General features: G+C 42.0%; 2 protein-coding genes across 4 annotated transcripts in view; both read left to right on the forward strand.

Moving 5' to 3' along the window:
* The window catches only part of LOC139819975 (organic cation transporter 1), an 89,698-nt gene extending 70,866 nt beyond the window's left edge, over positions 1–18,832 (forward strand). The window contains exons 4-12 of one of the 3 annotated variants that reach the window (XM_071789814.1): positions 3,490–5,331; positions 5,952–6,323; positions 14,568–14,826; positions 15,354–15,445; positions 15,872–16,075; positions 16,411–16,660; positions 16,790–16,921; positions 17,544–17,901; positions 18,153–18,832. In XM_071789814.1, coding sequence (XP_071645915.1) covers positions 5,206–5,331; positions 5,952–6,323; positions 14,568–14,826; positions 15,354–15,445; positions 15,872–16,075; positions 16,411–16,660; positions 16,790–16,921; positions 17,544–17,901; positions 18,153–18,423 — 2,064 coding nt within the window. In that variant the 5' untranslated portion in view covers positions 3,490–5,205 and the 3' untranslated portion in view covers positions 18,424–18,832. Of the gene's footprint in view, positions 1–3,489; positions 5,332–5,932; positions 6,324–14,567; positions 14,827–15,353; positions 15,446–15,871; positions 16,076–16,410; positions 16,661–16,789; positions 16,922–17,543; positions 17,902–18,152 lie in introns of those variants that run through there. The other 2 variants (XM_071789816.1, XM_071789817.1) reach the window with 2 other exon arrangements.
* A 145-nt stretch (positions 18,833–18,977) lies between these two features.
* Positions 18,978–21,463, forward strand: LOC139819978 (tubulin beta chain-like). Its single transcript, XM_071789820.1, has 3 exons — positions 18,978–19,172; positions 19,501–20,177; positions 20,291–21,463. Exons 1-3 carry the CDS (start codon positions 19,116–19,118, stop codon positions 20,898–20,900), a joined length of 1,344 nt encoding a protein of 447 aa, XP_071645921.1. The 5' UTR covers positions 18,978–19,115; the 3' UTR covers positions 20,901–21,463.
* The last annotated feature ends 423 nt before the right edge of the window (positions 21,464–21,886 follow it).

Here is a 21,886-nt window from a genome sequence, read left to right on the forward strand (position 1 = left end):
TAATCGATTAAATTATAAAATTATTATCACTGATTATTCTTTGAACCGTAAATAATTTTGTTAATTAAAATTATTTTATAATAAGAACCAAAATTAAAATTAAAATCGCTAATAGAGGAAATTATAAACTAATTTCCTCCCTTTCCTCTTCTATTTTAAATATGCAAACTTGGTAATGTTTATTATTATATATTATAAATTAATTTCACTTGTCTCGAGCTTTATTCAAATTCTAGATTTCGTTTTGGTTAGAGGCAAAATATAAAAATTTGATTTATTGATGAAGGCGAGCGAGGCAGAATCCACTTGCCATTGTAATTCCAAAGATTAAGATCGCATTAACGCTCACGTTAGGTTATAACATTCATTCGCGATACGACAATGCATATGAGTTGATCGACTGTTTTTAGTGCATATCATTATCAAAACATTGTAATAAGCCACACAAAATTTTCCAAATACAGAAGCATTGTTTTGCGCGAAAAAAAAAATGCATTGTCACACAGTTTGATGACAAAACTGTTGATTCCGTCAAACAAAATAATAAATGTCAACATTTCGTATCGCCCGAAACTTCCTCAAATTGCTTACACATGATCATGCCACATCTTAACGAAATCCCGATAGGTCGTTTCCAGACGGTAATAAAATCTTGGCAACATTCTAAGTCCGTGCGAATCCTTATCGTCATTCGACGAGAAAAGACTTCTTTGAGAGGAAGATGGGCATGCGCCACAAGCTCGATTATCGACGATTTCGTGACGATATTAATTTATCGGCAAGCACGTGGGCATGCCACGGTCTTATCTAGCCACAACTTGCATGTGCGATCATTTCATTCAGTTTGCTACGTTTCGCTGCCTTAAATATCTACCGTCTCTAAGCCAAAGAATCCTTGTACGAAAGAAAGAGGAAAGACCTGCGCGCGGACGTTCATACAGAAAATTATGTAATATATTATAGAATTATATTATTTTTTTAATATGTTATTTTATAAATATTTTATAAACATATCGAAAATCATTAAGCACTCAAAGATATGGCGAAAACGTTTTATATCTTGCACGATAGAAATATGTATGTAGCAGATATTACGCATCTTAGTATTGAAAAGTAATAGATGCTGCGATGGTTTATATACGAGATGCAACGCACAGTAAATCGTGACGCATAGACAGCTTCTTTACTTTATTAACGGTTTATAGCTGGGCTGGCTGGGCATATTAGTTAAATACGCAAACGATTCACGAACAACGTCGCGCGCATGTCAGAGATTTTTGTCTCTACGGAAAATAGGAAATTACTTATATGGCGACGTAATTCGCGCCCGCAATCATCACGCCGGATGATCGTAATTTACAAACGTACTGGAAACGACCAGCGAAATGTGTTTATACACCTGTACTTATCGTAGCCTACATCGGATGACGTAAATTTGAAGCATCGCACGTTATTATTCCCGTCGCTGCTCGATAGGAACGGATTTTTGCAGACGGAGAAACGGAACTGGTGCTTTGCAATAAGCGTTTCCTTATTCTGGTCATCGTCGCTCAGTGCGTTTGACATTTCACCTTTCGGAGGGATATTGCATCTGCATGCATATTAGAGTAATTCATGCTAAACCATTCCCGTAACCATTTTAATTCGAGTTAACTAAACGGGGGTTCAATCAAATCTCAATTAATTTTAATTAATGGTAATGGAAACAGTTAATGGATATATGTATCTTTATAGATGTTTCTTCCGTCATTTCACGCAGCTTTGAAACTTATTTCAATAATCGATTTGATTCAATCTGGTTTTTTTTTCCAAGTACACTTTGTAGAAAAGATGAAATGTCCTTTTCTTGAAGGAGGATTTGGGAAAAGAGGATAAAAGGGGTTAAAAGGGGTTAAAGAGCGCGGTTTTTTTTCGCTCCAAGCAAGCGAGATTTACATTCGCACGTTTCAACGCAGAAAATAGCATAACAAGTTACAAACATAATAGGAAATACACGCACTGTTGTTGGAAAGCGTGAATCCGCATCTAACTGCACCATTGCTGTCCGCGACCATTATCCGCAGTTTTTTCAGCACGTGCTCGCCTTTGTAGATTTTGCATACTTTACATTCGCATGCCCCAACGCAGAAAGTAGCATAACAAGTTACAAACATAATAGGAAATAACGCGCGTGACCGTGACAATGATGATCTAATTATATGGACTTACACGATTCAGTCGATTAATTCGAATAATAAAAGCGCGTGAAGCTCGAATTTTTTAGATGGTATCCATTTTGATATATGATCGAATATATAAGCTGAAAGACTGAGATTTAGACAACGCGATTAATTTCACACATATTTGTGATTATTTAAATATTATTATTTATCTTCACAGTCCATTGCACGAAATTATTTTAGACAAAAAAGTAACATAGATAAAAGTTCGAGATAATTGTATATTTATGTCTGCTGAGTATTCGCGTTTTTTGGATATTTGCGTTCATTAAATAATTAATTAAAATTAATTTATCTTGTATGTATGTACATACAAGTCACGTCTGCTAAGAGCAGGCTTTACAAACTGTGTGTCTCATGCTATACTGGCATGATTTTGGCAGTAGCAAAGCATGATCTGCTGTGCCAGATGTAGAAATAAACTAAAAATCTAGCAGAATCTGATATCATGATATAGCAGATCTTGATGGCACGTTGTGCGCGTTTCTGCGATTATATATTGTGGCAGCAGAAAATAAGCCTTTATGAGGACGCAGTGGACAGGAATCTGCCGCATATTCATGTTTAGATCTGCATATTGTCGGTATTCTGCTAGCTATTTGGCTATTAGATCGCGCCGAGAAAAAAAATGTACGCGTACATGCATATATAATAAACGGAAGATTAAAACTTCGAGGAAGTCATTACACGGATTTAGAACGCTTCAATGATTACAAGGGTAAAGTGCTATGCGGATTTAAAACGTTCGAATAAGCAGGGCTTACAAAAGTAAGAATAGTTGATAAGTAGAAAGAGAACGATTATGAAGAATAAGAAGTATGACTGTATATTAACAAACCTGAATATCATGGATAATGAATTCTATAATACAAAATTCCGGCATTGCAATAAGAATCGTATTGTTACGTATTAAGTCGACAGGGAAAAGTTGAATCACATGAATATATATCTTCGAAACCTGTACAGACTTCGTCGATAAAAGATTTCATCATTTTCTCTAGAGGGAAAAATAAATAGGGAATTCCATGTTCTCCAAGAGGTAATTCCAAGAGGTAATCGTTTGATATTTGTGATATTTATTGGCGACATATCACTTCTCTAGAATATAACGCGTTTTCTTGGGAAGACGCGGATGCGATCCTTAATGTCAAATCCGTCGGCGCTACGTTGCTCGTGCCATGATCGCGCGCGTCGCACGCGGAAGCTAACGAGCAGCGGAGTACTTACGACAGACAAATAGCGTTCGCTACGAAGGGAATTTCGTTTGCAGAAAGAGGGAGCGAGAGAGACAGACCGAGAGAGAGATAGAGAAGGACGGAGAAGTGGCGAGGCGGACGAGCGTACGGAGACTGCGACGACGACGGCGGCGGCTCTCGATCGGCCGAGAGAGGAGGTGGAGAGACACTCCGACGAAGATGATGTTCGGTAGGATCAGAAGAGAGGAGGTCTTCTCCGGCAATGGCTGATCGTCGTGGCCGCGATGCCCGCGGCGTATGAGCCGCTCTTATCGCGAGGACGACGACGTTAACGCTCTGCCCGCAGCGACCGGGGATCCACGCGGGGATCTACGCGCTCGTGATCTCGCGAAAACGTGACGTGGTGGGCGGACGCGGTGCGTGAACGAGGATGAAGGGACGGTCCCTCGAGGCCCCGCGAAACGAGGAGCCGGCTGCGTTATTGTCGCGAGTGAGTCGCGAGAGCGGTGTCGAGGAGTGTTAACAATTGCGGCCTACCGCGGCGGCCGAGTGCGGGAGAAACGCGCGTTCGTTAATAAACGCGTGCACACGTTAACAAAGAGACCGAGAGAGAGGAGGAGAGAGGGAGACGGCGAGAGTCAATCAGACACTTCCGTAAACAGACTGAGGTATGAATGGGCACCGCGATGAGCGCGCGCGTGCGATCAGGTGAATCGGTGATCATCAATGAGAGAAGTTTGCGCGATCGATTGTAGGACTTAAACCCCGCGGAGTGCGCTTTCGATGACACTTGAGACTACTCGAGGCGATCTCGTCGAGTAGTAATCCCCTTATTACCGCGAGAAGACGCGGTCAACAGTCGCGAAGCGATTTTCGCAGGAGGGTTGTCGAAAAGCGGAGACTAACTCGATCCCCTCGAGACAGCGCCAAGTGGTGGAGGATCGACTGAGGTCAGACCGACTCGGCGATCGAGCGAAGCGGCAGTTATCACTTTCCTTTCCCGTCAGCTTCCTTCCTCTCGTCTTCGAGTCCTCGCGATCGAGGACCAAACTGATCGATGTTCGCGTCGCGATCGACTTGGCGCTCTCGGTGTTGAGCTCTTCGTCGAAGGGGAGCTCCTCGTCGGTGTTGATCAGACTCAACACAAGATTCGTGCGACATGAGACATGAAGTGCAACGCGCTCGTCGCAGCCGGATGCAGATCGGTATCTCGGACCCGATCAACCGCGACTCGTTAGGTTTAACAGCAGTGATCTCGGTGGTACCGTGCGCGACCTTGTGCCCCGTATACCCGGTGGTGAGACGCGCGTTGTAGCACGCGCTCCGAATCGCGGAAAGCCCGCCGCTCTTGAAACAGCCCGATTCGGCACGCTCGGGGGGTACGTCGGAGTGAGGCAGCCGGACGGCAGGAGGACGAGGGGGCGAACGAGGGGGAGGACGAGGAGAAAAAGGAGGAGAAGGTGGAGGAGGAGGAGGCGGGGGTGGAAGAGACGAGGGAGGGTAGAGGCAAGCCGCCAAGGAGGAGGAAAACTTCCTTGGTGCGCGGTCTCGGACGAAGGGGGCGAGAAACGTGCGTTTGTAATTCGGCGTGGCTGCCTTCGAGGATGAGCGACGGCGGTCATGCCGTGTAATTCGAAGGTGTACCACGCCACCGTCGCATCGTGCACGATCGTCGTCGTCGTCGTCGTCGTCGTCGTCGTCGCCGTCGTCTCCGCCGCCGCCGTGCTGGTCGTCCACACCGTCGTGGTCAAACTGTTGAGACACGGCAGAGTCGCGGCATCGCCGGAAAGATGAGCTCGATCGACTTCGACGAGGTGCTGGTACACGTGGGAGAGAAGGGCCGATACCAGAACATCATGTACTACTTGCTGTGCATACCCGCCACCCTGCCGGCCGCCTTCCTGGCGTTCTCACAAGTAAGCACGTTGTCTGATGTCACCTCGGAGAGGTGTGCCCTGTTTGGAGATCATTATCGAGATGGAGATTAATGCATTGTGGCATTAAGGGCAGGAATAAGATTTTTGTAAAAGTCACGACGCGGAATAAATTTTGTTCTTAATTTATGTAACAAAATTTCAAGCAAATATTTTTATTTTTCAAAAGAATATCGTAAACCGCAAGTTTACAATAAATAAAAGATATTTTTATTCATAAATCGGATTACATTGGTCGTACGATTAATATTAATGCAACATTAAATTATGTATACAATCTTTTCGCATATAGATAAAAATTAGTGGCGAGTTTGCTATTATTATGGAAATTTTTTACGATGATTTAAATTCTAGCTTGATAAAATATGCGAAAGCAAACGAATAAATTTAAAAATGCTTCATATTCGACATTCAAATTTATAAAATATTGAAAGTAAATATTAAAACATATTGAGTCTTGCATAATATATTACAAAGTAAAACCTACAGTAAGTCAGATGGTTTAAATTAGCAATGTTCATACAAGCAGTAAAAGGCAGATGCGAAAACAATGTGCGGGTCCGAATAATTAATCTTAATTAAGACTCGCGATTTCGAGACAGGTGTTCGTGAGCGCCTCGCCAGAGCACTGGTGCAGGATACCGGAACTGGACAACCTGACGGATCTGATGTCGCTGGAGGAGAGGAAGGCGCTCTCGTTGCCGTACTCGGTCAAGCCCGACGGCAGGAGGATTTACTCCAAGTGTCATATGTACGACGTGAATTACACGGAGATAATTGATTCGTGGCTCGGAGGCGCCACGAATATGTCCAACACCACCGACAGCCCGTCGTTGACCACGTCTCCGTCGTTCGATTCACCGTCGACCCAATTGCCATTGCCGCCGGTCAGTAGCCCCGACTGGCCGATCGTCGGATGCCGGTACGGATGGAACTACGACACCAGGGACTACGACAGCACCCTCGTGACCGAGGTAAACTCGACTTTTTCTCTTTCACCGAAAAAAAAACCGCGTGCCATTCGTCGGCGTGCCGACGTGCCGAGACGACTGTTTCCGTCGTAATGAGGCACTTGAGGCATTCACGTTTCGCACTGATTGTGAGTGGGCAATGGCAGATCTTATGGATTGTTTGGATAGCTTTGATGTAGAGGAATCCAAGTTCAATTTCTTTGTCTCCATTGAAAGACGAGCAATTATTTTTACGGCAAACAATAATCATAGCAATTTTTAATTTGGAGATGTAAATCTAACTCCAATTAAATAACGACTTTTTTTAAATGAAATATCTCATCTAAAGACGAATGGAATATATTCAGCGTTTTCCGGTGTTCTGCGTATTTAACTGCTTAACGATGTCTCTATTGTTACCCGTCGTTATATAATATAACGCGTCGTAAAAAATTTTAAATTATTGCAGTTGGTGTAATTTCGACTTTATGAGTCGACTTGTGTTCTTCTATACTGTTGTAAAAAATCTCTAGAATAAAACGTGGCTATATTGTCATCAGGATGTTACAGAATATCGACTTTAGATCGTTCGTAAAAATGAAATTATTCCACCCGCAATTTACTTATATTTAGCAAAATAATAAATTAACAAAATTAAATTTATAATAAATAATTCTGTATCGACAGATTAAATTCATTAAGAGCAGAGCAGAAGCAGTTTTTTTTAAATTCGCGAACAAAGAAAAAAACATTTTCATACGCGAGTGGGTAATTTTAAAGTAAGCAACAGTGCTGAATCATTAGGAGAAGGATTCATATTTTTATTCAGAGAGATTTCGAAAATATGATAAAATATTTAACAGATACAATCAATCATGAAGAATACTTTACGATCGATTTGTTCGGTTCAATTACTGTTTCATATTTTTTTTTTTTATTAAACGAAATAACGTGATCCGCGGACTGGACAGTCTGGATACCAGTTATGGGTCAACTCTCATAAAAATGTCGAAGACAAAAAAATTGTCTGAATATAAATGCACATTTAGTTTCTCTATTCTCTATATAGTCGTAGCGCGAAGTGTACTTTGACGATTTGCTTAATACTCCCACGAGGCTTAATAGTCGCCGACAAATTTCTTTCCTCGCATAGCATCGGATTTCACCCACGTCGCCTTGGCCTTTGGCTTCGTAGTGTGTATCTCGGCGTTTGTGCACCAATGAGTGCATCGCGGCGACGAGTTTTCTGCTGCGTCCCGTTCGCGGAATCGCGAAGTTACGTGTACTTCGCAATGTTCTCGCACGGTCTCGCTTTCCGTGAAGTATTTGCCGGCGATGACGAGTATGATTGGCGCGAACGGATTAAATCGTGCGGCGCGGATTACGCGCGATTAGTTCCGATTAAGCGCGACGATCGTGGAACGAAATGGCCAAATGTTGAGACACACAGTTCCCGCGTCTGTCGTACCTCGCGATACGATTTCTCGATCGTCGTCGTGAAGTAAACATGCCGAGGGCAATTTGATTACATTTGCAGTGAAAACATATCGAAGCAAAGAAATGATATTTCCTCGCAGCGAGATAAAAAGAAAAGAGAGAGAGAGAGAGAGAGAGAATACATTAAAAATTAATTCTTTGACTAAAGAGAAATGAAAGAAATTAGAAGAAAGCAATTGATCTTCTCACTGAAGTTATTGAAAAAGATTAAGTATGCACAAAACAATTTTCTTAATAGTACGAGGTCAAGAATTAAGGCGTGAAATTAATATTTATAATTCTATCTATCCTAGATGATTCGTCATATCCTCTGTCTATGACGAGGACCCATTATTTTGCTTGCATAAAATATTCGTCACCGCATTTTCGTAAACATGTACATTATAGAAATTAAACTCTTGATATAATATTAAATTGCTTCCCGTGATAAAATATGAAGCGTGTGTTTTTCAATCTTTTGCCGAATTCAAAAATTGTTTTATATATAACAGTACTATCATAAATATAAATGGAAAGGATTTATATTTTATTGCGATTTATATATCGGTACTCTGTGCTTACAATTTTATACATTTGTTTTGCTGCAAAACTTCTCGAGAAGGCAACACGTGTCCATGTTAAGTCCGCAGTCAAGTCAACACCGCGTATCGCGTTTCCGAAAGAAGTGGCTATTTTCCGCCATATTTGAATACCGAAGAAAACAACTGGGCCGGCGGCTAAACCTCGCGATCACGTGGCAGCAGCCGTAAGTGTTCATTAAGACATTATTAAATTGCCACAATTAGACAACGCGGTGGACTGCTGGCGTAAATGGGAATCGCGATGCACGCGGGGTCGAGGATCTTAGGCGTGTTTTTTTTTCATTTTCATTTATTCTTCTATTCGATTCTACCGACTTTGCTGCGCTAGAAGAACTGTGTGTAATCTCATAGCGGGCATCGTTATGAGACAATTATTTGATGTATGCGATAAACCACAAAACCATAAAATAATGTCGCAGATTGCAACAGTCTGCGAGTTGAAGACTCTCACGATGCAAACAGAAAAACATCAATTCTCGCGTGTTGAAAGGCGAGTGATGTTTAAAAAAAGAAAAAAGTACGTTTACTTGCCGAAATTATGGATTGAGCGAAATATTTATTTTGCATATCACGAGTGTTAGTCTCCTTTATGACATTGCATTTGATAAATCAGAATTATACACGTATTCCTCGCGCGTTTCTCAAAATATCTGATAAGCGTGGCGTTAAGCCTATCACCGTTTCACGCGGTATCACGTTTTACGTTTATTGTATATTTGTTTAGTATTATATATTTGTTTATCCGCTCTCTCGCCGATGTTTGCACGCCCGGTTTTTATTCAGTGCGACGGTTACATGAATTACAGCCATTGCATTTCCGTCCTTTCAATTAATCATCCGCAAAATTTATTTAACTGACGCGAAATACAACAATTTATACAGTCGAATTTAGCTCCCTTTTGCGCCGGGATTTAATTTAATGCGATAAACGTGGGAAATAAATCTCGTTGATTTGTATGCGCGTCACGTTTCGCTACACCATTATCGAGTTAGCGAATTAAATTATTACTGGAATTAATGTACCTCTCGTCGCCTCTGGGGTTTTTTTTCTGTCGAAATTATTGCATAACGAATCGCTATATAAATTAATGGTGCTGCAAGCAGCGTTAAAAATCTATATAAAAATCTATATAATATTGAACAGAGCGATAATAGATCGATCCATCAACATCGCTGCCGCCCGCGCGGTGAACGATTCATCAAGCGTTCCCCGAAAATTGCGAGAGGTGACGTGGCGCGTTTCGCGTTGACGCGAGCGTTTTCCAAGATTTCTGCGGGGCCGATACGCGCGCGAGAATTCCAGCAACGAGATAATCGTCAACAGGTGAACAAGGTTGATGAGCGACCGAGTGACTGGCCGATAGGTTGCAGCTCTGGTGGCGTCAGCAATTGCCGACCAATTTACCTACCCCCGCATCCGGTCATGTGATATGTCACATCAAACGCCTCGCACAAACTGCCAAGCTCTCTTCATGCAGAGGGTATATGTTCCTACGTACTTGGTTGCCGCCGGCATTCAACGTGACCAGCTTCCGTTTTCTCTTTTTCTTCTCTGTTCCTCTTTTCTCGCCGCTCCCCCGTCCTCGCGTCTTCGCAAGTCGATCACTTCCGCACCTTTCGCGTTCTTCGGCAAATTTTCTTTGTCGATCGTCTAACGATTTCGTATCTCCGAGACGTTTTCTGTATAACAATTTTCATTTTCAATGATGGTTGAGATAACACGACGTACCGATAAAACAACGACTCGTACATTTTATTTCTAAAGTATTATTTGTATTGAAATTTTCTGATTAACGTGGCGCTTGCTTAATTAATACGTGATACATTGTTTTGTTGAAACGATGAAGTTATTCTTTTGGAACGCTTATGGTCGATCTAGAAAAGTGTTCTTCTTCTTCTTTTTTTTTTTTGCGAACGTATGCATCGACGAGGGAGAGACGTTGGCCAGTGGCAAAGCGCGCGTGGGCAGTCGCGCTTGTATACTTTACTTCCGATCGGATGATTTATTGTGCTCGATTTAGGAGCTTCGTTCTAATGACATCACGCCGCGCGAGACCGTGGAACGGGTCATTGTCTTTTCCGTGTCGACATGTGACAAGCAGCCTCGCCGAAGACGAATACACCGCATATCCGCTGCTTCCTGCCCGGATCTAATTTGTCTCTCGCAGGGCAAAGATGATTTATATCCATATATTTCGCGCTTTACGTGCACAATTTATACATCTGTATAATTTGCTTTGCGTATCGAACGCTCGTATAATTACAATTATTAGCATTACTTGACGCAACCATCTCAGAAGAGATTCAAGCGAGAAAATTAATAATAATAATAATAATCTTTATTATATTAATGTACAAAATCGATAACTAAATTATTTCATAACTAAATTCTAAATTCTCTTATAAAGCAGCGTTAGTTGACTTGTCGTTACAACAGGCGGCAATTTGAACAAATATATTTCATTAGGGAAAGGATTATTTCTTGCTTGTTCCACCGCAGGTTCCTTAGGACGCCGTGTCATTCTGTATCACGCGGATCAATGAGCAGCTTAATGAATACATGAATATGTATGGACACGCGAGAGTACTTGAAAATCGCTGACTTTAGATTGATATTCAAACTAACAAAACTCCGAGTTTTCCTTCCACATTAATTGCTAGGAACATGTAAAGCATCTATCTTAAATCAATAGTAAGAATAACTTGAACGATAGCGATTGCAATTAGAGATACGCGAATCTACTTAATTAACCACTTCGTAATAGATTGACAAAATATATATATATCGACAGGGGCCAGGCGACTTTTTCGTAACGAAACGAGCGATGTATAAACGATAAAAGGGGTGACTGAAGCGTTGGCGTACGGCTGCATACGGTAGAAAGTGATAGCGATTAAGAACGGAAAACGGAAGGACAGGATTTGCCTCGATGGCTCTTTGCGTCATGTGTCTGCGTAAATCCGGAGCGTGTAAATATACACGCGTACCCAAACGCATAAAGTTGAAACTGTGGTGCAGTTCCAGGATAAATATCGCGTGGCGAGTAGAGGCTTTTGAGTCTCGTGTCAAATTTCGATGTTCAGTTTTTAAAAAATGGATCACTAGCCACGGATTGTTCAGTTATCACCGATAAACCATCAATTCCCGAGTTGTACAACTACCTAATGTAAAAGTTTTTAGTGTCGTTTCTTTGCATTTCTTTCTCGCGTGGTCCAACACTTTGCAACTTACTTCGATGCATCGTTCCACAAATATTAGTTGCTTTCCATTTACATCAAAACTTAGATAATTCTCACTTGTGATGTCACTCTGTCTTTATTATTCATTAATTGCCAAAAAGGATAGAACGACGTCACAAGTGAGAATTATCTGAGTTTTGATGTAAATGGAAAGCACCTATTGTCACCGTGCTCACCATAATTCAACGTAGAATTTAATTTTGATGTTAAACCTGCGCGCAACGAGCAGGACAAAAACAATCGCGGTAATGAACGGCACTACGGTCATATCAATATTGATTTCGAAGTGTGTCAGGGTGATGAAATGCATGCGTGTTATTAGTGTCCTTATGGGCGCGTGCACTGCCCTTGACAATAACTCGATAACATCATCGTTAGCGGGCACACTCTCCTGTCTTTCCGCGCAATTTATCTTTTGCGCGTTTCGCGCAGACCTCGAAAGTCCGTGAGTGGCAATTTGCTTAAATCAGACTTCATGTCAAAACTATTAACACCCACCGGTGAACTTTATTTGTCGAGGCTAATAGCCACTCGATTGCGATTTCATTTGTTTGGGATACGCTTATTAACTCAATTGCATCTTCAAATTAATGGAAACTCTTAAACTCACACAATTACAAGTACGAGAAGTCAACGTGTTTAACAATGCACTTCTCGAAAGTCCCGAGACGCAATCTTCGTTACTAATAAGAGAAAAACGTCTAAAAAAAGATTCAAGATTTTTCTTTCATTTATCCAAATTTCGCGACTTTGCGATATCGCACGAATTTAATAAAAATTATAGGTATTTCGTTACTTTTTAGGAAAAATAATTGTTTAATTAGAGTATTATTAAAATCCAATTAAAATGTATCGCATTTATCGTCATCATTTACATCAACAAACATACGATCATCGAGGCGTTCGTGTCGGGTTCGCCGCGCGAGATCGCGCCAGAGAAGAACGAAAGAGAGACAGAGGGAGAGACGGGGGCTTTAAAGGGCGCGAGGGGGGGATCGTGTTCCTCCTGTCAAACGAGGGTGATGGACACCTCTCACTGTGGGAAGCCTCACCAATACACCTTGGCGTCCTTCGGACGCGCGCGTACGGATACGCGCATCACGCATACTTACGCGCGACCCGTACGCCTACGAGCCTGTGCGATTTCCATGCCATGCTGAAAAGCTCGCACACGTACATACACGCACGTGCGCCCCCACTGCCCCACTCGCGATAAACACGAGCGCGTACTTACATCGGTAGGCCTCCTGCGTAAACGCAACGAGATGAAACGCCCCCTTCCACCGCGCCGCGCTGCTGGTCCAGCGGCATCCCTCCTTCTCCCTCCCTCTCTCACTCAGCTTCCCTCCACACCGATTCCATTCCTCATTCCTCCTCGCGCGCGTTCCCCGCGTGCGTGTGTCGCCGATGCTGGACCGACGAACAAATGACGATCGGCCGAGTGACGCGTGTGTTCACACGTGTGCGAGCACGCACTCCGGTTCGTCACTAATGTCGGCCCACAGCTCCGTATGCATTCTACATTCTACGGATGCACAGGATGCTTTATGATGTTTAAATCTCAGCGCACTCTTCTGCGATAAACTTGTGGTCGAGCTTCTCTCGGCAAATATTGATTAGATCATGTAAAATATTTGACTTCAATTTTTTCGTAGCATTCTGAATATTTTTTAAATAAATAAAGACTGCTTAAGGAATATCCTATAATAAAATAATATTTACCCTAAAAAATTCTTCTTTACTAATTTGAACCTCCCGGAGAAGGGGCACAGAAGGACTATTCCATCCAAAAAGAAAAAAAGGATTAGAAAAGATCCTTCATACAAAGCTGCGTACTTAAAGAGTTAAACAGCATTGCTTAAAATTATCCTGCCACGCCAGATGTCTGTTTGCACGTTAATTCTTCGAAATTTTATTTTAAATGTAAGTAAGTGTACGTAAAGAAAGACCAGTTCTCTGCCATGAGTTCCTAATTGATTTTTTTCAGTGGAAATTTAATCGGAGCCCTTTAAAGTTTTGACGTTAAATATCTTGGTGAAGCTATATTCCAAAGTTTGCTAAATATTTTCCAACGTATCACGTTTGCAAATCTGAAGCTTTTGTTTATCATTAAAACAAGCAGTTGTAACGGTTCACGTTGTATTCTCATACTTGGATCTGTGTGAGTTTAAGAATTTTCATTAATTTGAACGAGGGTTCACGCATTCTGGGATTACAGCATCTTATATTCTTATACCATGATGCAAACGTGTCAAGTTCTCTCTCGTAAGATCTCGGAGTCACATTCATCAGAATCGCGACGCCCGCAATTGCATATGTGTCTCATGCGCGTTACAGACGTACACATACTTATGCTCACGTAGGAAAAAATAATAGCGATTTGATCGGACTAATCACTTTTTCGGGCCAATTATTTCTTCGGTACCATTCGCTCTTTGAAGTCATCACGCAGTTGATATCTCCCCCTTTACGTGAAAAATTTCCCATCGTGTCTATATATAGTAATTTTACTTTAGTCTTCGCTTTTGACATCTATCGACAATTTGGTACGTCTAGTTGCATCTCTCGATTAGTAAGCAAGCACAAACAGAAACTTTAAAACAGTCTCGTTAATTAAACTTTATTAAAGCATACATGCTTAATACAATTCTTCTTGATACTACTGTCAATAAGATATACGTATATATTCTCCACAAAAAGTTTCCATTTTATTGTTCTACTAATTTCTTTAGTTAATAAAATTTCAATGTTTATTATATCGAAAAAACTTTGACATTTTCCGTAGAAATAACACAGAAATGAATAAATTACGCGTTGATATGAATATTTTATTATTTTTTTATTTCAGTTTCTGTCTAGTTTATTATTTTTAATCTTCGGATTACTTTTCCGGCGCGGTATACAATTACACGCTGGCGAAGTAGTTTAATGGCGTTCTACATCCACATAGCTAGACCTGGTATGTGACAACAGCTGGTGGCCTTCCACGTCGACGACGTTTTTCTACGTGGGCAGCCTCTTCGGCAACGTCGTGTTCGGTTGGATCGCGGACAAATGGGGCAGGAGGACGGCCTTTTTCGCCATCCTGTTTCTCGAAGTGATATTCTCCATCGCCACGAGCTTCAGTCCGAACTATGTGATCTACACGGCGCTGAGGACCGTGAACGGTCTCTTTTTTCCTGCCATTTATCAGATACCTTTTATACTCGGTACGTTGGGCACACGTAAATCGCAGGCTATTTAATTTTAAACAAAAATCTAATATCAATTAGAAAAATTGCAATTTAAGGTCCGAGGTAGATCTTGGTAGTCTAATAATAATTGTGTGAATTTTGTATACTTTTTCCAAATTGCGCGCCGATTTTTTTATTGGTTTTTAAACACACAGCTCTTTGTTGGAACAGTAAATCCACATGTTTAAATCGATAATCGATTTAACTTTTTGATGCTGATAAGCATCCTTATTAAAAAAATATATAACCTAATACAAAAGTTTCAAGGAAAATTTAAATGCAGGAGAAAAGTCCGAAAGATCAGGATCGTGTTTTTCAGTCAGTTACTGCACAAACCCAGGTAGCAGAGTGACGTCAAATGACGTATTAATAACGTCTTAATGACGTCTTTAACGTCAATAAGACGTCTTTCTGCCACCTGGAAACGTGATCACAAATAGAAACATCGAAATCGACGTTCGTGTAAAATGCAAAATACTTCTGTATGATAAATTTCGTTGCAGCTCTCGAATTAATGGGACCGAGATACCGTACATTCGCTGGGATGGTGATCTGCATGTTTTTCGCCACGGCGATGTCTCTTCTGGCGCTGTTGGTAAGCACTCTTTCTTTACAAAATACGAAGGGGCAAAGTGGCGAATACGCTAGTCGTTTCAAAATCTCGCTATCGCGAATACCTCAAAGCTCGTATTATCCCGCGAGAGGCAACTCGCGGATCTCGCAATGGATTCAACGCGAGGGTGCAACGCGGATCATTTTGTAAGCGATCCATCAGCGTGCATCATACGGTGCGAGCGTATGCAAATACGAGTGGTCGGCCGCGCTGCATGCTAATGCAATAGAAACATTCCGGCATTCGGACGTTCCCGAAGCTACGCGCGCGCCCAGATACGCACGGTAGTCGTGAATTTCGTGGAAATTTCAAGTTTTGCAAAAAAGAAAACCTGGAAATTAAAAACAGTAACTATTTTTAACTGAATTGTCATTATATGCTTTCGTTCTTTTCCTTTTGTCTGATTAGGGTTACTTGTTAAGACACTGGTATACCCTGTCGTTAGCCACATCGGTGCCTTTCATTCTTCTCTTCAGTTACTACTGGATCATCCCCGAGTCACCGCGGTGGCTTCTCAGTAAGAATAGAATAGACGAGGCGGAAGCGATCGTCCAACAGATGGCAAAAGTCAACGGCAAAACAGTGCCTACGAACTTTCTCAGAAAGATGGAGGTAACTTCACTATTTAATCGCCGATTCCTTCTGCTTGTGTCTGTCAGTGTCTTTCCTACATTAACTCCTAAACTCTTTGATCGATCTGGACCAAATTTTGCACAGTTACCCTCTAGACCTTTGCGGAAAATGTAGGTTACTGCGAGACCTGGACACCCCATTCCCTCCCTCTGATTTCATCCCTTTGACACCTTGTATGATAATCCCTTACGATCCCCATCAACGCCGGCTAGTTTAAGCTAATAATTTATTAAATTCGGATAAGGTATTACATCTTCGTTACTATTTTGCAATGCAAGGGCTATATATGAAGTCATTAGCGACGTTATTTGCAGATAGAAATATTAAAGAAGCAAGGGATATCGTGTAACGGTAGGAATTCCAACGACAGTAACATCGACGTGGAAGGCGAGAACAGATCGCCGCCGTCGTCCGCGACGCCTATGGACCTGATCACAAATCCAAATATCAGAAAGAAGTTCTTCATCCTCGCTTTCGATTGGGTGGCGAACGCGGTGGTGTACAACGGGCTATCCTACAACACGACTAATCTGGGTGTCTCCGATTACCTAGCTTTCTTCATTGGTAAAGGATTCTTTCTCTCTCTCTCCCTCCTCGCCAATTTGCTCGTTAACATAAGTGCATCGCGATCTGAGATGAAAAAATTATTAATCATAATCCTGCATTAACAGATCCTTCTTATCTTCATTACAGGAGGAATCGTGGAGATTCCGTCGTACTTTATTACGTGGTACGCAATGGACAGATTGGGCAGGCGATGGGTACTATGCGTGACTATGATGCTTGGTGGGCTCGCTTGCGTGTCCTGCATGTTCGTGCCCGAAGGTACTATTTTGTCGATTTACGTCTTGATTCAAACAGTCTTTAGCGAACAGAAATAATTTTACATCTCTCTGAACAATTTCAGAATTATTTCAAATATTTAAATGTAATTATTTATTTTGTCGTATCGCACGTACGTGGATATGGAACGCCGGATATGATATCCCTAACACCGACCGGGATAAAATGTATGATGACGACCGTTTACCACGTTGCTCATCTCCACGTTATTCGATTATCTCCGCGGGATAAAATTGAATAAAAGTATTAAGCCGAATCGCACGCCTTTGCGTCATGGCGGCCTCAACGTCATTACCTTATTGAATTCGTCATGATATTGTCACACGTCCAACGGTGTGAGAGGCAATTACTGTTGCCGACGTCACGACGTTTATGAATAAACGTTCGACCTGCTTATAAATTAGTTACCGTCACGCCGCACGCATACTTTTAGCTTCTCTCTCCTCGGAAACCCACGATATTCACAGAAATCTCAAATTTTCGTTAAAAAGAAGATAGGAGAAATTTAAGGAATAGTAAAATGACATGAACGAACAAAATCAGGACTTAAAGATTCCATCCATGGAATCACACATCCTGTATACATGATCGGCCTTTGTCGCAGCAGACGCGGTCTGGGTGACTGTGAGCCTGGCGATGATCGGCAAATTCGGCATCGCTGCGTCCTTCGCCGTCTTCTACGTCTTCGTCGGCGAGCTGCTGCCGACCGTACTGAGGTCCCAGGCGATGGGCATTGCCTCCTTCATCGCCGGTATCGGCCTCCTCACCTTCCCCTACATCGTTCATTTGGCGGTCTACTCGAGAGTCTTACCCCTGATTGTGATGGGATCGCTGAGCCTCGCCGGTGCTCTCACTTCCGTATTCCTGCCGGAGACGCTCAATATCCATCTGCCGCAGACGGTCGAGGAGGGCGAGCTCTTCGGGGCTGATTTCAAGCTGTGGTCCTGCCCGACGATACCAAAGTTAGTAATCTCACTGAAAGGTTTGGCACGTTGCAGAATCCAAAAAGGAATTTTATTTTCAAGAAAGAGAACTCTCAAAAAACAATTTTCTTATATAATTAAATTTGTTTTATAGCAGATTCTTCGATTTTATTTTTAAATTGTTCTCGACGAATTTCATTCTTTTATTATTATTTTATAGTAATATTAATGATCGTCTTCTTCATGTTTACATTAACAAACTTGGTACCGATACTTGCTATCGGTTTCAGGAAAGGTTCAAGCAAGTCCGAGTCCATGCCGTTGAAGTACTTAGTGAACGGCGGACCGGGTAGTCGCTCGTCTACCTCGAAGGTCGCGTCGCAGGAAGGCGCGACTACGTCAGAGGGCGAGAAGCCAGCTGCCGTGCTGCCCTCGAAGGAAGAAGAGGCGAAGAACTTAAGCGCTCCACCAAAGGCGGAGGAGCTGACGAATGTCGAGGTCGTCGGGCCGAAGACGGCTAGCGTGGTGGTGGAAGTGTCCGTGTGCCGGAAGTCGCAATGAGAGACGGGGACGGGATAAACAGACAGTCTTATAATTAACTCTTTACAACGTTGTATCATAATTACCAGTATAGGACACGCATTGTATTTATTTTTCCATTTATTATAATGTACTTCCTTTGTAAAACCTGCCTGAGTTTGTCGACTAGAGCACGATTCAATCCCCGTGTGTTTTTTTTTTTTACGCTGCTGAAGAGTGCTTCCAACTTCGTCGCGGTGTGTGTGCGTGTACATTGCGTGTGATTGATAACGCTCCGTGCGAGGATTAACGTCCCGGGATCTACGAGAACTCCAGAGTGTAACGCTATACTTTTTTATTTGTTCGGTTAGACGTCGATTTTACATTTTGTCCTTATTAAGAAGATCTTGTTGTGATTTTAATTAGTTTAAATAAAATATCTTAATATCTATTGAGACGGATAATCGTCTGAGAAACCTTGCATGATCAATATTTCACGTTCTATAATACCATAAATAATAAGTAGAAAATTATACAGGTGGCCAGACAGTCACCAAGGAGAACTTGGCAGTCGCCTGTTTTCTGTTTTAATGACATCTTAGGCAAGTCCGCGATCTCCTCGTTTTTCTCATCCTTGAATTTTGAGGACCGACTTCTTCCACGGCTATTAGAATAATCATTATTGAACTCCGTGCAATTATTTTGTTCAAAAATTTCAGAATAACTAATACAAAATGCGTGAAATTGTTCACATCCAAGCCGGTCAATGCGGCAATCAAATTGGCGCCAAGGTTAGTATCCCTCAAAATATAATACGATAATGTCAATCTTGATTAGTTAATTTGTAGTAGTTAATATCTATATCATACTTAAGCATAACGTTATGTTTCGAATAAATATCTTTAAAAAACTTATATATATATAATGTAATTATTAATTTACATAAATTTTTTAAAACATTCAGTTAGAAATGACACTTATATAATTAAATATACAACACTCTTATCACGATCATTCTTTTCTCGATTAACAATTCACATTTCTGTCTTTTCTATTATTGTATACCAATATATCTCTCCTCTTACAATTTAATTCTTAATTATTCTTAACCATTCGCAGTTCTGGGAAGTGATTTCAGATGAACACGGCATTGATCCTACGGGCATCTACAAAGGAGACTCGGAGTTCGACTCGAAACTTCAGCTGGAACGGATCAACGTCTACTACAATGAGGCGTCCGGCGGCAAATACGTGCCGCGTGCCATCCTCGTCGATCTGGAACCCGGTACCATGGACTCCGTGCGCTCGGGACCCTTCGGACAGATATTCCGACCGGACAACTTTGTGTTCGGCCAGTCGGGGGCCGGCAACAACTGGGCCAAGGGTCACTACACCGAGGGCGCGGAGCTCGTCGACTCGGTGCTCGACGTGGTGAGGAAAGAGGCCGAGAGCTGCGACTGCTTGCAGGGATTCCAGCTCACGCACTCCTTGGGTGGCGGTACCGGATCCGGAATGGGCACTCTGCTCATCACGAAGATACGAGAAGAATACCCGGACAGGATCATGAGCACCTTCTCCGTGGTACCGTCTCCCAAGGTTTCCGACACGGTCGTGGAACCCTATAACGCTACCCTGTCGGTTCACCAACTGGTGGAGAACAGTGATCAAGCTTATTGCATCGACAATGAAGCACTCTACGACATTTGCTTCCGTACTTTGAAACTGACTACTCCCACGTACGGCGATTTGAATCACCTCGTGTCGGCTACCATGTCCGGCGTAACAACCTGTCTAAGGTCTATAATACATAAATGATGATTATTAAATTGAAATAAATTATTAATATAATAATAAAAATACTGATAAAAATATTGTAAATCAATACGTAATTTATCTTAAATGGGTACAGATTTCCAGGTCAATTAAACGCCGATTTGAGGAAACTCGCGGTGAACATGGTGCCGTTTCCCCGTCTCCACTTCTTCATGCCAGGTTTCGCACCTCTCACGTCCCGCGGGAGCCAACAATACAGAGCGCTTTCCGTACCGGAGCTCACGCAGCAAATGTTCGACGCGAAGAACATGATGGCGGCCTGCGATCCGCGCCACGGTCGTTATCTCACCGTGGCGGCCATCTTCCGCGGCAGGATGTCGATGAAGGAGGTGGACGAGCAGATGCTCAACATACAGAACAAGAACAGCTCGTACTTCGTCGAGTGGATACCGAACAACGTGAAGACGGCGGTGTGCGACATTCCGCCGCGCGGCCTCAAGATGTCCGCCACCTTCATCGGCAACTCCACGGCTATTCAGGAGCTGTTCAAGAGGATCTCCGAGCAGTTCACGGCGATGTTCAGGAGGAAGGCCTTCCTCCACTGGTACACCGGCGAGGGTATGGACGAGATGGAGTTCAACGAGGCGGAATCGAACATGAACGATCTGGTGTCGGAATATCAGCAGTATCAAGACGCGATGGCGGAAGACTACGAAGAAGTGGATGAAGAGGAAATAGAGAATTAGAAGAGAGAGGGATCTAACACGGAAGATCGCGCGCACTTGCGCAATTCTTTGACGATTCTTTTGTACAATATTTTTGTATCTGTTATTTTTACGTTTTTTAATGAATGTTTTGTACCGTTTTGTATATGTGTTATCCGTATACACGAATTTTTAGATGTTTTAATGATTTGTATGCTTACTTTGGTGAAGTTTATAAAAGACAATACTTATTGAAAAAACTCCAAATTGGTCTTTCGATTTAATATTGCAGTGGATTCTTCTAAGTACGCTGTATTTTAATGCTTAAGGAACTCACATGACTCAATTAAGGCTCTTTGTTACACAGATAATATCATCTCTATCAGTTAATGACATTGTACGTAGCTCGATATAAATACGCCTCTTAAATAAGACGAGTAAACGCTGGCGTTTAGGCGCGAGTCTCGTTATCGAACTCGTTATCGTCCTTCTGGTCAACTGACATTGATGAAGCCAAGGCCTCGGCAAAAATTGGCGATCACGCATTATCTCATCGGTGCCCCGAGGGCAAACACTTTATTATTGCGTACAATAAAGGAGAACGCGTGTTATTGCGCGTGTTATTTCTCACCGTAGCTACTATCTTCAGAGGTGAAATGTCGCCCAATCTATATGATATGTAATACATTAAAAGTATAAGATTACATTTTATCCCGTATTCTTTAAATAATATATAAATCATAAACGATAAAGAAATATACAGCGCGTGAGAAGAGTCTTTTTTAATCTTGACAAGATATAATTTCTTTTAGATAAGGAAATATTGAAAATGCAGAATAATAAAAAGTACTTCGCCAAAATTGGATTTTAAATCAATTACTATATGCAAAAATAACGACGCATAAGTTTAAACTTTTTTGAAAAAAGTTGTCTCCATTGATATATAAGCAAATCGATTAATATCGACGTTTTCAAAACGCATTGTGATTTGTAAAAAATATAGATACTATCGAGATTAAATAAAATTG

The sequence above is a fragment of the Temnothorax longispinosus genome, chromosome 10 (genome assembly GCF_030848805.1).
Source record: "Temnothorax longispinosus isolate EJ_2023e chromosome 10, Tlon_JGU_v1, whole genome shotgun sequence".
NCBI lineage: Eukaryota > Metazoa > Arthropoda > Insecta > Hymenoptera > Formicidae > Temnothorax > Temnothorax longispinosus.

What these genes read in the sequence shown, in the direction of transcription:
- LOC139819978 (XM_071789820.1), top strand. Translation starts at nt 19,116, where the DNA reads ATGCGTGAAATTGTTCACATCCAAGCCGGTCAATGCGGCAATCAAATT. An exon ending in GCAATCAAATTGGCGCCAAG is followed by an intron (nt 19,173 to 19,500) that starts GTTAGTATCCCT and finishes AACCATTCGCAG; the next exon opens with TTCTGGGAAGTGATTTCAGA. An exon ending in GGCGTAACAACCTGTCTAAG is followed by an intron (nt 20,178 to 20,290) that starts GTCTATAATACA and finishes AAATGGGTACAG; the next exon opens with ATTTCCAGGTCAATTAAACG.